Consider the following 15,785-nt stretch of genomic DNA (forward strand, 5'->3'; position numbering starts at 1 on the left):
GTATTTTGTGGCAGCCACTCCCTGGGTGAAACTGCAAAGCTGGGAGGGCAACACAAGAGCCCAGCAGCAGCAGCTGCCCTGTGACAGGATCTTCATCCACGGGAAATGCACAGAACCCAAAAGCCTGGTGCAGCCAGGTCACCTCCTAGGCTGGACATTCACACTGTCACAGTGCACACTGCACCCTCTGTGTATGGGTCTGCAGACTTCCCATGATGGAGACTCCACATCCAGCCCCCCCCCCCCCCCCAGGGGTCACCACAGCCTCCCACCAGGGTTATTCCAGCCTTTAGGCCCAGGTACGAGGCGGAGCAGAGCCTGGCCGTGCCCCGGGATGGGTGATGGGTGCCCCAGCCCTGCCCTTGTCTCACCTTTGTTGTCGTGCCAGATGCGGATGCGCCAGATGCTGCCCAGGCTCCGCTCCGTGGCGATCTGGAACACGTCGAGGCTGTTGCGGTGGAAGGCGTTGTCTCCATCCAGGTGCCTGTGGCCACTCTTATGGTCCACGCCATACAGGGCGATCCCCACGTGGGCCGTGGTACCTGGCAGAGATAACAGAGCTCCGTTAGGGAAGCTGCTCCCCAGCCCTGCCTGCCAGCGACCTGCTACCAGGTGCAGTGGTCCTTCAGAGGGGCCACTGGGGAGGAAGGAATGTGCTCAAGAGCCATCCCACACCCAGGGAGCTGCTCACACTGGTGCACTGCCCTTGGCATGCTCATGGTTCTCTTTGGAGGGGACTGAAGCTGACTTTCCTTGCCTTGCTAACACCCTAATAGGAGGGGATGTTTATTCTGATGGCTTTTCCTCCAAGTAGTTGGAATATTTATTTCCCTTGACATCTCTCCCGTACCAACTTCCAGATGCACAACCTGGATGGTCCTTGGGGTAGCTTCAGGAGAAAGCTGCTGCCAGTGAAGCCAGTGGTTACACAAGTCAATGGCAGCATGTTCCTGGCCTGGTGGCACTCTATCTCTGTCCTTACTTAGAGCTCCCACACCCCAACTGCCTGGATTTCCAAGTCCAAGATGATGTTTCTGGCAGCTCTAGCTACAAACCCAGCCCTGGGTCAGAGAGTGAAGCATTCTGCCTTTCCGATGCTGGGGTTCATACAGCAGAACAAGCAATGGATGCTGAAGGGCAGCAAAACAGGCCATCTAAAGGGCCCACAAGGCTTGGATGCTTCTGCTGGAGAGGATGTGAGGAACGATCACTGCCTCTGGCTGTTCCTGCAAGCACAGCCCAGTCAGGGAAAGCAGGGTCAGAGGTGGTTCCTTCACACCTTTGACCTGCCCTATTATCACACCATTTAAAGTGTGTATGCTGTTGGAAGCCCTGAACAGTCTGGTTGCTCCGTGCTGCTTCAAACACCAGCTCAGCTGTGGGCCCTGCAGGGGGACACGTGGTGCCTGATGTGCTGAGGTGAGATACACAGATGTCACCGTAGGAATCACAGAATCATATCATAGAATCCCAGCCTGGTTTGTGCTGGAAGGAACCCTAAAGCTCACCCAGCTCCAACCCTCTGCCACGGGCAGGGACACCTTCCACTAGAGCAGCTTGCTCTAAGCCCTGTCCAGCCTGACCCTGACCACTGCCAGGGATGGGGCATGAAGACGAGCAGACCATGGGCTAACCTGAGCCTCTGCCCCAGCCAGTTTTCACCAGGATCTCGTATTTGTAGAGCCCGTTCTTCCCGCAGAAGGGAATCACCCCCACGCGGTTGATGTCGATCATGTCCAGCTTGTGCACGATCAGCGCAGCCACCGAGTAGGTCACGAAGCAGACGGCACACGTGAGCAGCACGATGTAGTTGAGGCCAGGGCCTGGAGCCTAGAAAGCACAGAGGTATGTTGAAAGGCACTGTTCTTCCCCAGGAGCATCCCCTCTTTCCCCAGGAGCCCCCTTCCTGGCCATCACCATCATTCACAGACACAACAGCACGTGCAAATAGAGAGCTCTCCCTGCACAGTCCATTTGGAGTGTGCTGCAGCAGCTGCTGAGCGCTCTCTGCTCCCACTTACATCACACCACCAGAGCCAGGGAGAGCCTGAGTGCCCCTGGGAAGCAGGGAGCAGCTGGCTGGGATAAAACAGTGCTGGGTGCCAGCTGGGAGGAGAGCCTGGCATCTCACTAAGAGGTGAACACACTGCGAGGTAGCCAGGATAAAGCCATCTGCAAATGTCTATTTAGCAGCAGCCAGGATTCATGATCACAGAACACAGCCCCTGTGTGAGCTGTGCCCAGGGACAGCTCCCGGAGGCTCCCGGGTACTGGTGCTGGTTTGCCAGCTGAGCACAGCTTGGATGTGAAGCCATCAGGAGCCCAAGGCTTTCCTATGGGTGACAACCAACTGCTCAGCACATGGGGATGCTGCGCAGCCTCTGCTTTGCTCTACTCACAGGGAAGATGAACTGGACGGAGTTTGGTGGGACAAAGAGGCTGGCCCCAAAGGCAGTGAGGTGCTGGGTTAAGCAGACAGCCTGGTCTGGCCTGGTCTCTTCCAGTGGGATGATGCCTTCTGTCTTCCAGCGCTTCTCCTGCTCACTGAAGTACTGGCACAGGGATGTGTACAGCCCCAGGGTCACCTCCACCGGGGACCAGCTGAAATGGTTTGTGATGTTGAAGTAGTACTTCTGGATGGGGTCATCCGTTCTGGAGAAGGGAAAGGCAGCAAGGAGACACCATGAATCCTGCTGAAGGGACACCAACCCTGTTCTAATGGATGCGTGCCCATGAAAACACTGCTGCAGGGATGGAGAAGCACACAGTGAGGAGGAAAAGCCCAGTGAACTGGTGTAATTTACACCTTTGGTTGTAGAGAAACTCCGGGGTTCCAAGGACCACTTGAATTCTTCTCTATCTTTGTACTGTTTCAGTATCTGGAGCACTACATTGCACATCCTCTTCTTCGCGCTGGCAGCCTTGCACAGGTCTCCCACCCGCCCTTCCCCGTGTCCCACTGATCCATAGGACACTTCCACAGCAACTCTGGATTCTTGGCTGGGAGCACAATCACTTATCAGGACGATTAATCCCTCTTAGAGCATCCTGTTACCAAAAGCCATGGAAGCTGCAGTAACTTACACAACAGTGGCTCCACTTTCGCCCCACCTATTCCCAAGCTGCCTATCTTTTCTTCTCAGATAATGCCTAGGAATGGCTTGGAAGTAACACAAGGCATGAACACACACGCTCCTGGCCAAGGCAGCAACTGAGGTTATAATGACTGCTCTAATTAAAAGAAGAGCTTTGCTCCAAAACCCAACAGCACAACTGCAGTGCTCTATGAGCCAAGCAGCATGGATGGAAGCCCACAAAGAACCTACAGAGAAAAGGGCAGTTGGGGGGGGGGACACGACTCATTACCAGGAGAGGCTCTGGGTGAGGGTCATGATACAGGGAAGGATATTTACAGCTCTAAAAAGGGGAATCCTTTCAGGTAACCCCTACAAATGGGATCTGAAAGGCAAATCACAGAGCACTGAGCTGCTTTTGCACCAGCACCAGGAGATGTCTGGGAAGGAGGAAGTGCCCACGGTAGAAGAGGTGCCAATGCTGGGATGTAGGAATGGCAGCTTGCAGCTTCCTGCCCAGGAGAGCTGCGAGGACAGAGGAGCACTGTGATAGCTACAGCAGCACCAGTCCTGCAAAGCAGCCTGGTATAAACCATGGCAAGGCCCTGAGCATCCCTCACACTCATCCAGGGGACAGCCTGGGGGTGACAGAGATTATAAGACAGGTTTCTCTTACCTGGGAGAGGTGAAGAAGGTGTAGAGCTTGTGGTCATTCCCAGCCAGGGCATCCAGGCTGATTTTCTTTGAGGCAGTGCAGTTGTGCTCATTGGGCTCTGGTTCGTGATGCAGATAAGCCATGATGAAGGGCTCGGGCTCACTTGCAATGTAGTGATCTGGGGAGGGGGGGAAACAGAAAGTACTTTATAAAGACCAGGCAGAGCTCAGTCACAAGCCTGCTGCCAGCAGTGGGTGTTCAGGGAGGAGTATCAGGAATGCAGGAAGCTGGGAGAGATGCTTTTCTGGATTGCACTCTCTCAGTCTGGAGTGCAGAGGAGACTCTGGGCACCATTGTGCCTGACCAAGGAGGGATGAGAGGAGCTCCCTCTGGTGCTAATGTGGCCCAAGAGAATGGGTGGGAGAAGCAAAAGGCTTCTCAGTGCCTAGAATCCACAAGTAAGGATTACACTGGGGACGGGAGAATGCCTGTGACAGCCAGAACTTCAGGCAGGCAGTGTGGAACTTGCTGCCTACACCTGACATCTCCCACAGCAGTTCCCTCTTGAGCCCTCCTCTCCCATGGGAACAGCAAAGAGCATAAAGAGGTGGATCTGTCTGCTGTACCATTGAGGACTCTGTAGGTGAGCTGGAAGTGCAGTCCTGCTTCTCTGTTGTTGCTCTCCATAACCACAATGAGGTTCACAGATGTCCTTGCCTCGATGACTTCAGTGCCAGCAGAGAGGTTGCGAGCATCCGTGTTGTTTGACACCATTACAGTGATGGCTTTCTCTGAGTCCAGGCTCCCAATGGGGATCTGCACCCCGTTGTGTGTCTGAAACTCCATGGAGGCCACCTTTGTGGACACGGTGTAGTTGCTGATGTAACCAAAAGGGAAAGGATTGGAGTCCACTTGGAACATGACTTGGATGACATCCGTCAGGTTGGAAAGGGTGGTGTTGAATGCCTGGGGGATGGAGAACTGGCAGTTTGGTGTGTTCTCGTAGCAAAGCAAGTTAAAGGGATCAGACCTCTTGCCCGTGGCCTTAATTTCTCCTCCCACCAGCTCCAGGGGCTCTTCATTCAGCACTCGAGACTTCATGAGGATGCGCATCAGGCTGGAGGACAGGTTGTAGGCTTTGGGAGCTAGCAGCAAATTGTGGGCATCGGCAAGCAGCTCCTGGGGCTTGGACTCTTGTGAAACCGTGTTGACAAGGTGAATGAGGTCACCTGCAGGAGAGAAATAAAGGGGCAGAGGAAGTGGTAAACAGCCTACATAAGTGTTAGAGCCTAGATAACATCTGACACCTTCCCAAAGCAATCAGACAAGTGTTTCCTCACTGTCTTCTCACTGTAACTCTTCGCTGTGCACGTGACTTGCTGCACTGAAGCGTTCAGTAGCCCATAGCTAAAAATAGAGCTGTCAGCAATTCCTGCAGTCTCTCAGCTAATGTGCAGAGTTTGGTGGTGAATACTAATGACAACAGGCTTTATTTCCCTCCTGCACAGGGCTATAACAGCAGGTTGGGAGAGAGGGAAGGAATGGATAAAGCAAACATATGTCACTAAGTTCCTGCACTATGGAGAACACTCAGAACCCCATTATAAGGAGCGCAAAGATGCCTGCTTCCTCCCAGGGTAACCAGGTGGGAATTCCCACACAGTGTTCAGGGGTGCCCCAGTGAAGTTTGGCACCCTCAGACTGCAACCGGGAAGGCGAGCATCTGGAAGCCATAGCTCTTACTCACTGTTTACTAAAAAGAGAATTCCCTGGAGCACCAGTGAGGTTATTAACAACTGTTGGATTGAAGTGTCCGCAGGGATGGCTGCCCGAGCCAAGACAACCCTGGGAAAAGTGCAGGGAGAAGAAAGTACTGAGCATGAAGAGGCCAAACCCCAGGGGTACCGAACTGACCCGTGATGTTGAGGATGTTGTCGGCGATGCCAGTCGGTGTCACGGTGCCCTGGGTGGTTTCCCCTTGCAGGATGGTCATCATGGTCTCCAGCTTGTTCAAGGTCCTTGTCAGGCAGGACTTGCAAGCCAGCTCCTTGCTCGCCACCTGCAAAGGGGAGCACAGTCTGAGGCAGTGGGAACATCCCCCTGGAAGGATGAAGTCTGCTCCTCAGACCTGCAAAGACTCGAGCGTGTTTGTTCAAACACCATTTGCACTCTGAAAGTCTCTTTCCAGCCCCAGGGAGGTGACTGCAGAGGCAATGGCTGCTCTGCTCACACTGAGAGATGCTATCAAGAAGTCTGTGGTGTCTCCAAGGCTCTTCCACCCACTTCCCCTCACATTCCAGGCAGGCATGTGGGAGTCTGATGGAGGACGCATTAGGGTTGGAAAGAGCAGTAAAGGGCAGCATATTCATGTTCCCCAGAGCTCACTTGTAAGGACCGAGCACATCTCCCGCTGCTGCATCTCATGAGCACCCCTCTGGAGCCACACACTGTATCTACAGAAATCAACCAGAGGAGCTGGATGGGATCCCTCCACTCACTCCGCTGTCTTAGGTGGAATCAAGATTTAGCCCTCACTGAATCCATTTCAGTGTCCAAGTACTCCTGAAGGCTGTGGGAGGGATCCTGCCACTCGGGCGTGATGGATGTCCCTCCCTCTGCTCCCAGATGTGTCCAAGAAACAGAATGTTCTAGCCATGGCCTGGAGCTCCCAGCACTCTCGAGGCCTGGATGGGAGGGACTGAGGCAACACATGGAAGCTGTTACCATAACCCCATTCCTTGCTTTTATTCATCTTTTTCTCTTTTAATCATCATAGGATTCAGACGTGATTCACCATATGTTTTGGTGGAGAATCAAGACAGCATCTGCAGGTCTAAAATCCCCCCTTTTCTGCTTTTATTTGTAAGCTATGGACATGCTGTTTAAATTGGAATCCACCAGGCTCAGTCAGGTATCAAAGAGGTGGGGAAGAGAAAGGTTATGGGGAGGAACCACCCAAGAGGAGCTGCTGCTTAGGAAGGAGACCTGGCTAAGACTGAGAGTCTTCTTTTCCCTTCCAGGATAAACCTGTTCTGTTTTATCCTCTCCCCTGTAGGTAAAATCCAATGAATATCAGCACTGATTGACACTGCTATGGGAAACGTGTGAACCCCACAGCAGGCTCAGCCACTTGGGAAATTCTAGATTACTGTTTCTCTAAGCTTTTCATTCCAACCCAGAGCACAAACTAACCCTGGAACATCAGCTTTTCCCATGGAACAAAACCTCTGTTTCTAGACCTGAGCTTCCACAGCAGGCAAGAGCACGCAGGAGAGACAGACATGAACCAATCCCGCATGGGAATGGGATGTGCTGAACCCCAAATCCCTGAACAAAGGTGAACAGAGAGAAGCGATTTTGAGGTTTACAGCCTTTGAAGCAGAGGAAGGAGCAGCAGAACAGGGACTCTGTGGGTGGGATGCAGTAGTCTGTCCATCACTCCACTGACAGCCTGCTGCTGGGTGAGGTTGCTGACCTGGCTGCGGAGAAGCAGAGCAGCCAAGCCAAAGGGTGCCTGACTCCAGCCCTGAAAGCAAAGATTTGGGAGGAAGAGCATGCCAGAGCGGCCTGGCTGACCACCAAACCCCAGCCTATTATATAACCGGGCTCTCTTCCCTTTGCCCATCTGACAAAACACAGAAAGCCACTCCTAAATCCACCAGGCAGCAGCCCCAGCACCGGGGAGCTGAAGCTGCGAGCTGGCTGGGGAACACAGCGCTTCCAGTCAGCCGTGGAGCAGAGCAGTGCTTCTAATCTCATCTGGTAGAAAGAGGGCTTGAAGGAACATCACTCCTTGGCCCTGTCCCCTGGCTCAAGGCAGGTCCTGCTTGACTTGTGTTAATCCTGATGGGAGTCCAGCCTCTCCTCAGAGATTCTGTGGCTCCCCCAGCAACTTCTTCCAGTGCTTCTCCAGTGTGTCAGGGCCTCTCCTACAGCCTCCATCTGCAGGTGAAAGGACCTACCTGCTAGCAAGCTGTCACATCAGGGCTGATACCAGAGAAGCACAGAGCCCTTAGGTGCTGTCCTCCAGAACATGAATACAAGATCTCACCAGCACCTGCTAGACTGATGGCACAGCAAGAGGCAAAGCTAACAGCACTTAGGACATCACCAGTATGATGTGTGCCCTGTCCTCTGTGTGGTGTGTGCATGGGAGAGGAGCAGGGAAGCACAAGAACGGAGGAGCATGCAAACAGCCCCTGGACGAGCAGAGGCTGGAGGTGGTGATGGGGAACATACCGTGCACTGTGCCAGGGCAGCTGAGATCTGCTGGATGTCATCAACTGTGTTCACGTTCAGCGAGTTCAGGGTCTCTGTGATGTTGTTGCGGGTCCAGGTCCGGAGTTCAAACTCATTCCCAGTCTCAGGTTCCAGAAGCATGGATCGCTCGTACTGGAGGCGATAAAAGCAAGCAGTGAGGACGTGTATCAGATTGTTTCAGCTGATGCTGAGCTCTGCTTAAGTCTCTTCCCTGCACTCCGCATCTCCCTGCTCTGCTCCTCCCAGAGGTGATCCAATGAGCTGGGTTTTCAGTAGAACTCCCTCAGTTTCACTTGTGCTCTCCAAGCAATTATCTTAACAGCCTGGCACTTGACAGCTAAGTAGTACATCACCGTGCAGCCTGTATCCAGCTCAGCTCAGGGGATCGCCCCTGCCTGGTGTTTTCCGGCAGGCTCCTACTGGGCAGAAAATGGGAGTATAGACTGCAATTCCTGCCCTGCACATGGGCCCTACTTTATGTAGGAGGGAAAGCAAATGCTGCCAGGAGGATGAAGAGCTTTGTGTGCAGGCAGAAGGGCTTTCTAGCTGCACTAGCTCGGCAGTCAGAACAAGGAGGGCTCCTTAGCACCCACAGCATCACCTAAGGAGCTACAGGAGTTGCAGAGCTGGAGTGCCGTGGGTGGCTCAGGGGAGGTGTGAAGGAGGTGGGGGATTTGGGCTGATTTGCATTTCTAAATCCAGTGTTTAGGCTTGAGTTTGACATCAAAGAGGGAAAAGCGTATCTGACTATGAGGGCAGAAAGTAGGGTGCATGGGAGACACCGAGGCCACTGCCTTCTCTAGGACCCTGGTTTTACTTTGCAGCCTCTCTGCTTTCCCTGGTCGTCGTGTGTCTGGAGCTTGTTTCTGCTTCTGATGCATGCACACAGGTCCAGCCCAGCTCCCAGCATGCACGCACACTGGTTTACATGAAGAGCTGCAGCCTCAGTCATTTCCCTGCATCGCTGCACCAAATGTGGCCAAAGAACATCAGTGGTGATTGCAAGGCTGTCTGGAGGTCTCCCTAGGGCAGAGAGTGCTGCTTTACCTCATTTAAGATGGTGATGAGGGCCAGAGAGTATTCAATGACCTGCTGAGGGTCCCCTTGTTTCACTAAGCCCTGGAGCACGGTGTCAGTTTGATTGTAGAGCCACTGGGAGAGGCTTGGAAAGCCCTCAGGTAAGCCGATTTCCATGGAGCTGCCAAGGGAAAGAGGCATTTGGGTTAAGGGCAAACCAAATGGGGCTGGAGAAGGGGGCAGAATTTGCCCTTTAGCTGGGAGGAGTTACACTGCTTTTGGGGTCTAAGGAACAAATGGGACACAGCTCCTCATCCTGCAGGCACTGCAGGACCATGGGCTCTGGCCTGAGAGGGTGGGACCGCAGCTTGGGGCTGCCAGCTCTCTTTTGAGGGCGCCTGATACAGAGGAGGTGGCAGAGCACAGAGGTCTGAGAACGTGACACTGTGCCTTCAAAGCAAGGTGTCACCAGGGAATTACGGAGATGCTCAGGAAAGCAGTAACGTATGGGGAAGCCTCCCTGCTGTGCGATTCACCCCACAAGGGCTGGAATTCTCACTGCACTTCTGCTGAGCCTCCCCTCATCTTCCTGCTTCACCCAGGATGTGCTTGAGCCCTGCAGGACATGGACCCAGGGGCCAAGGCATGACCGTGATGCGGGAGCCTGGAGCTGCCACACGAGCCCAGCCTCTTACCGGTTGATGGCCACCACGGTCGCTCCCAGCTGGTCCTGGACAAGGACAGACACGGACACCATGAAGCCACTCTCATGGAAGCCGGGGGGCAGGAAGGCGCTGTGCTCGGCACGGCTGCCCTTGTACACGCAGAACTCGTGGTAGTGCCCGGCCCGGTGCCGAGACGCCATGAGGATGTACACCAGCGGTCCCTCTGCATCCTCCGTGTCCCGCCAGCCTGCAAAACAAACCCAGACGTGGGCTCTGAGAGGGGCAAGGAAGCCATCAGAACGCTTCAGCTGTCCCTAGCACGGGGTCCCTGCTCTGACACACAGACAGGCTGTCCCCACAGTGAGGAGAGCTTGAGGACTCCACCAGGCTGCAGGGATGGCTTCAGGGCTTGCAATGCAAAGCTCTGCCCCTCTCAAGGTTTCTGATGTTCAGGGGTTTGGGTGCTGCCACGTTTATAGGCATTTAGGAAGAGTTTGTGATCAAAATGAAACGGGAACAACTCCAATGGGGCCGGGAATGGCACTGACCCGAGGGCAAACAGCTCCTGTACAAGCCCTGCAAAGCTTGGTATTACAGTGCAGCCCTCAGGCACTTCAGCATCTCAGGAACAACTGAGTTAAGGGTAAAACCCGCACACAGGTTTCCTCGGAGCTCCTGGGAATTCTGGGGAGCCTTGTGGGAGGCGGGCAGCTGGGACACTCACTGCATGTTGCCACTGAGCACCAGTGAAAGCGGACACAGAGCGGTGGGTCTACATCCTGCACGTTTCACTTCAGCTGAAAAACAACCACTAAGAGCTCCAATCCCCACCGCTCCAAAGGGACCCTCATTTCCTCGTTATTCTGGGCAGCTCAAACCATACCAAAGTCACAGCCTTACCACACTGAATCCTCTTCTCCTCCCTCAGCTTAAGCCAGGCTTTGGTGAGCAGCCTCCCCAGCCCCAGCAGAACTGACCTCCTGTGCAGCGTGGCTTCCGAGCATTCATGCACAGACAGCATTCATCTCTGACACTGATCATCTGGGGAAATCTGCTTTTCAGAGGCTCTTATTCCTTGGCCCAAGGCTACAGGATGTCAGCCAGGCCACTTCTCCAAAGCTAGACTCATTGCTGCTGTCCCTGCAGCTGGTCGAGAAGGTAACTGCCGACGGGAACATCCAGCCCCCATGGCAGAGGAGGCCCCAGTGCTTTGTCTTTGACTCTTCCCACATATGTGTGACTCAGTTTCAGGCACCTATCTTCTGTTTCCTGCACTGAAATACCAGTTTCTCCTGCAACTACTGTCCTGGCCTGGATAGCACCATTCAACTGCATGAACTAGGAGCAAAGTGCCTGGTTGCTACCACGAGTTTTGGAACTCCATGATCTGGGCACACAAAGCTGCTTGTGGCCAAGCTTTGGGGCTCAGAATGGGAAGCAGGGCTGACAGGTACTGCGGGCTCTATGCTCTCACCTGCACACTCAAAGTGCACCTTTGCCATCAGCGCCTTGAGGGGTCCCTTGGGAGACAGCCGGCAGGATCCTCCGACCGGAGGCTGGTTTGGGAGCAGGTCGATGGAGGCGAATCCTTCCTCCCCCGTTGTGAGGTCAGTGATGTGAAGGGTGAAGGTATACCCCTCCCCGTCCTTCAGAGCCCCTTGCCTCAGGACCAGGTTCATCCCTGTGTCACCAGTGGAGGTTGTCCTTTTGTCCAGGACGAGGGACTTGTTTTTAAAGCTGTGCGCTGCCCATCGCTGTCGGGATGAAGAGGGGAGAGACAGGAGGGGTTTTGGTTCAATCTGAACTTATGTCCTTAAAATGGTTTCAGCTTTGAGACTCATATAAAAAGTAACAGATTTCCAGTGGGAGCATCTGCCAAATTTGCAGTTGATAATTCAAGCTTTTAGTCTTGTGCGCTACAGCAACAAGAACTGGAGCCTTTCCCAAATGTCTGGTGGGAATATTTCCACTGTGAGATCTACTTTAGTCGCTGGGATTACATCACCCTCCGACAAGAGGATTTCATAACAGCGAATACAAACCACAGGAAATCAATGCAGTGCTGGTGGAGTCTCCACGGGACCCCACGGTTTATGTGCCTGAAGCTGAACGTGGCCTGGGTGGTTGCTGTTAATAGCACAAACGTCCAACTGCGATACCAAGAGGAACACTGAGATAGCCCACCAGAAAACACCACAAAAGGACATGCTGGGAGCCATGCGGATCAGCTCCCACGACAGGAATTCCACTTCTGAGACCTGCCTCCTTCAATGGGCTGCAGAGATGCTGTGCAGGGGAACGGGTAATTCCAGGAGGGCACAAAGGGCTTGGGGGAATCCCAAGAGACTGAACAACCTCTGCTTGAGACCCCAGAATAATGAGAAGGATGCCAGGCAGCAGGAGAAGAAAACACTTTGGAGACTTATTGTAGGAAAACCGTACTTTGGTGTGGGAAGGGATGGTCACCCGTGGGCTTGGCTTGAAAATGTCCCAGCCCTTGGGTAGGAGGAGACACTGATGGAGGACTGACAGGCCATGAGTCCTGCAGGCAGAACCCGGGGTGAAGGAAAGCTCTGGGCATCTCACAGGGGTCCAGTGGCTACAGGACATGGGGAACCTGCTCCACAGGCTCTCCTGGCCTCCTCAATGCTGCCGAGACACGGGGACACCACGCAGGAGTCCCACGTCACACCAAACAAGTTCTGTGCTTTAAACCTCCAACCCAACAAGCCAGTCCTGCAGCCAGTTCCAGGGGCTGTGATGAAGAGACTGGTACCAGTCAGCCTTCATCCCCCAAGCCTGACCCAGCCATTGCATCTGTGGTCAGAGACTGTTTCCCCTCCGCCTCTCTGTGGCAGTTTAGATCCAGGACTTCTCACCCAGCTCTTTCCATCCTCTCCTCCTTGACTCTCCCCCTATCCCTAAAGCCCACCACACTGAAGCAAAGACCAGCATTGCTAATGACTTTACCCCGAGCTTGGAGTCATTGTGACAGTTCTGGCAGGTCCCCTCCAGGTAGACGTAGGAGCTCTTGCTAACTTCATAGACAGACTGAGCCTTGCAGGAAACACACTCCAAGGACACAATAGGGACTCCCCCTCTCTTGATGAACACCTGGGAAAGCAAAAGGCTCCATCAGAGATCTGAGACAAAGATACAGACATCTAACAGGCATGCAGACATCCCAGCATCTGCTTGTGCAAGGAGGACTCGCTCTGCATCGGACTGATGGTGATTCTGGATTTACTACATAATCTAGGTAATTCCGGATTTACTTTATTTGCTCTTTTTAACATCATAAGTCACTTCCCAAAAAAGCCCCTTTGGAGCCCTGTGCTGAATTCCCAGCACAGGTCCTGCTCATGGTGCCAGTGGGGATGATGCTAACCAAAGCCCCTGACTGTACAGGACATCTCAGGACAAATGGGATGCAGGTTAGAGTCTGGGAAAGGGGAGCAGTGTAACAGGGAAAGCCTCCAGCACAGCACAGACCAAACATCTGGTGAGCACCTGCCCTGGGATGTGACCGCAGCTCTGCTTTGCCTTCTGTGGGCTCAACTCTGGTCCTGCCTCTGCAGCTGTGGAGCCGGGGCTGTGGGTCCTGTCCTCGGCTCAAAAGGTTGATAAATGGGAAGTGTTTATGGTCCCGAGTAACAGAGGGCTCAGGGTGAGCCAGAGCTGAGTGAGGATGTGCTGCCCTGTGCACAGCAGCACGGTCCCGCCGTCTCCATCCCTGCTCTCATCCACGCAGCTTGCGCTAGAACCACTTGCCATGTTTCAGAACCCGACCCTTGGGCTCTCGTTCATCATTTCTGACACTACCCATATCCCTGCGAGACAGGGGTGATGATCGAAACAGGCAGACAACAGTTCCCACTGCACATCCAAGGCATTTTGCCCTGCAGCTTGGAAGAGCCACGTCTTCCAGGGAGTGCCATGTCATTGCAGGCTTCTAGCTCAGCTCCAAGCTGCACTTCTCAAGATGTCCACACATCTCCCTGGCAAAGCACCCAGGGGAGCTTTAGAAGCACTGGTGGGTCAGACACAACGGCTGCTGAGCTCTGAGCCCTGCGCTTTGTCTAAACTCCCTTAATCCCCCAGGAAAAGGGATTGTCCAGCGTTGGACGGAGCCCTCTGCCCTGGCATAACGAATCTGCTGCATTCAGACAGACAGCAATGAAGACCTTGTTTAACATGGCAGACTTTGAAAACAGGATAAATATTCCCAAGCCCTGCGCCGGAGCACAGTGAAGCTCCATTCATTCCTACAGGATTTGCAAACTTCCTGCAACGCTGGCCTGGTTGTTTTGCGCTCCTGCATGGAAACCAGATAGTACGGAATGTCCTTGACAGCCTCTCAATTCCCCTTTTTTCTCCCTCCCTTTTCATCCTGCAGCCCTGGTTTAAAACCCAGGCAGTAAGAGTTTCCACTTCCAGGCTAACTACAGCTCCAACTGCCAAGCACACCACGATGAATGTTTCTGACACAAACCATAACTGCTGCCGGGCTGCAGACGCATTCAGCAGCGGGCTTAATCCGACACAAACAACATGCGCTTCAACAGAGCCTGCTCTCAATAATGTCAAAAGGAGAGAAGGGAGGAGCTGCTCAAGGTAAAATGAAGCAGCAGCTCTTAGGAAGCTCTCGCTGGGCAAGAGCCTGGTGCTGTGGCATGGGAAGAGCCCAGGGATGCACCCAGAAGAGCTGCTGACCACAGGCTCCTTCGCTGGCCTCCCACAGCAGATCTGTGGCCACAGACTCTTGGTCCCAGGAACCATTCAGGGCTGGTCCCTAATGCAGCCTCTGCACAGAGAGAGACTGACACAAGGTCTAAAGGAAGGAAGAAACTAAAAGGACTTGACAGGACGAGCAAAAAGTGCTGCGCAAGGCAGCATAAGATGAATGCATCACAGAAACACCAATGTCTGCTCCTGCCAATGACCTGGGTGAGATCATTTGTGGAGCCCCAGTGATGCCCTAAAACCTCTCTCAGGTGCTGGGGGGGTGCAGGAGGCAGCAGCAGCTTCCACACCCCCAGTTAAAGTGGTGCTGGCTCTCGGATGGGGATGGGGATGCAGGCCAGGGAGTCAGTTGTGGGTGGACACGGCCCCAAGCCTGCAGCACCCTCCTCTAGAAACTTCCCTAGGAAAAGGGCCACAGCCTTCCAGCTCCTGTGTCCAGCACCAGGCACACAAGGAGAGGCAGGGACCGTTGCCTGGGGTACGTACGGTTTGATTCGTTGCCTCGGGGCTCATCCCCTCCTTCCTGATGGTGAGGTCGAACGTATACTCCACATCTGCTTCTAACGCAGCTTTGGAAATTGTGACAATTCCTTCCTTGGCACTGAAATTCAGAGAGCACCCTGCAGCCGAGCTCTGCTTGCAAGGAGAAAAGAACTTTCAAACCCTCCTTGGTACGGGTGACCAGCGGGTTAAGTCCACAGCCAAAGCATGCAGGTCCACACAACGTCACGGTTACGGATCTTACTGTGCAGTCCCACCACTGGGGTGGCAGGAACAGGGTGGTGTGTGGACACCAAAGCACAGTATCCTATTGCCCAGGTCAGCAGTACTGGAATACTGTATTTCACCTGAGCTTCACATTCTTATTTTACAGCACTCAATTCATCATTAAATAGCTTATAAATTTTCCCAATCAACACAAGAAGCTCACACTGAACTCCAAAGTCTAACCCCCACACACTCCACATCCATTCTGAGGTCAAGAGAGAAAACAGTGGCTTTTTACAGGCAACAGAATCCCACATTCAATCATAAATGCTCCTTCTAAGAACATGGATGAGAATATGAAGGGCAGTTCTGCCTCATCCTTCTACCACAGTAGGGTGAGACCATGAGGACAGTGACCTGCTTGTGATCACAGTGGCCACAACTTGTAGTCACTTGATTCCTCTGAAGTCTAACTGCTGAAATTAGAGACATTTAATCATTAATGGGAGAGGGACCAGAGCCCCCAGCCCCTGTGCTGCAACCAGCTCTCTGATTCCTTCAGGTCATGGAAACAGCTGCACTGAAACCATGAACCAGAGGCCACGTACAAGGCCAGCACTGGACTGCAGCAGGATGCTCTGCACTGCTCCTCACAGCAATTCT

The 15,785-nt window shown here is 53.6% G+C and overlaps 1 protein-coding gene across 2 annotated transcripts in view; it reads right to left on the reverse strand.

Annotated features, from left to right (window-relative positions):
* Window positions 1-15,785, reverse strand: part of PKD1 (polycystin 1, transient receptor potential channel interacting) — an 83,637-nt gene that overhangs the window by 12,486 nt on the left and 55,366 nt on the right. Inside the window, exons 16-27 of one of the 2 annotated variants that reach the window (XM_061474028.1) lie at window positions 14,901-15,047; window positions 12,642-12,785; window positions 11,146-11,425; window positions 9,702-9,918; window positions 9,037-9,187; window positions 7,969-8,121; window positions 5,644-5,788; window positions 4,356-4,958; window positions 3,751-3,907; window positions 2,400-2,652; window positions 1,635-1,830; window positions 372-542 (exon numbers count right to left, since the gene is read on the reverse strand). In XM_061474028.1, coding sequence (XP_061330012.1) covers window positions 372-542; window positions 1,635-1,830; window positions 2,400-2,652; window positions 3,751-3,907; window positions 4,356-4,958; window positions 5,644-5,788; window positions 7,969-8,121; window positions 9,037-9,187; window positions 9,702-9,918; window positions 11,146-11,425; window positions 12,642-12,785; window positions 14,901-15,047 — 2,617 coding nt within the window. Of the gene's footprint in view, window positions 1-371; window positions 543-1,634; window positions 1,831-2,399; window positions 2,653-3,750; window positions 3,908-4,355; window positions 4,959-5,643; window positions 5,789-7,968; window positions 8,122-9,036; window positions 9,188-9,701; window positions 9,919-11,145; window positions 11,426-12,641; window positions 12,786-14,900; window positions 15,051-15,785 lie in introns of both variants that reach the window. The other variant, XM_061474027.1, reaches the window with a different exon arrangement.

This window comes from Pezoporus flaviventris, unplaced genomic scaffold (assembly GCF_033815535.1).
Source record: "Pezoporus flaviventris isolate CSIRO_AGI_PZ_B2104156 unplaced genomic scaffold, CSIRO_AGI_Pfla_v1 ptg000078l, whole genome shotgun sequence".
Classification (NCBI taxonomy): domain Eukaryota; kingdom Metazoa; phylum Chordata; class Aves; order Psittaciformes; family Psittacidae; genus Pezoporus; species Pezoporus flaviventris.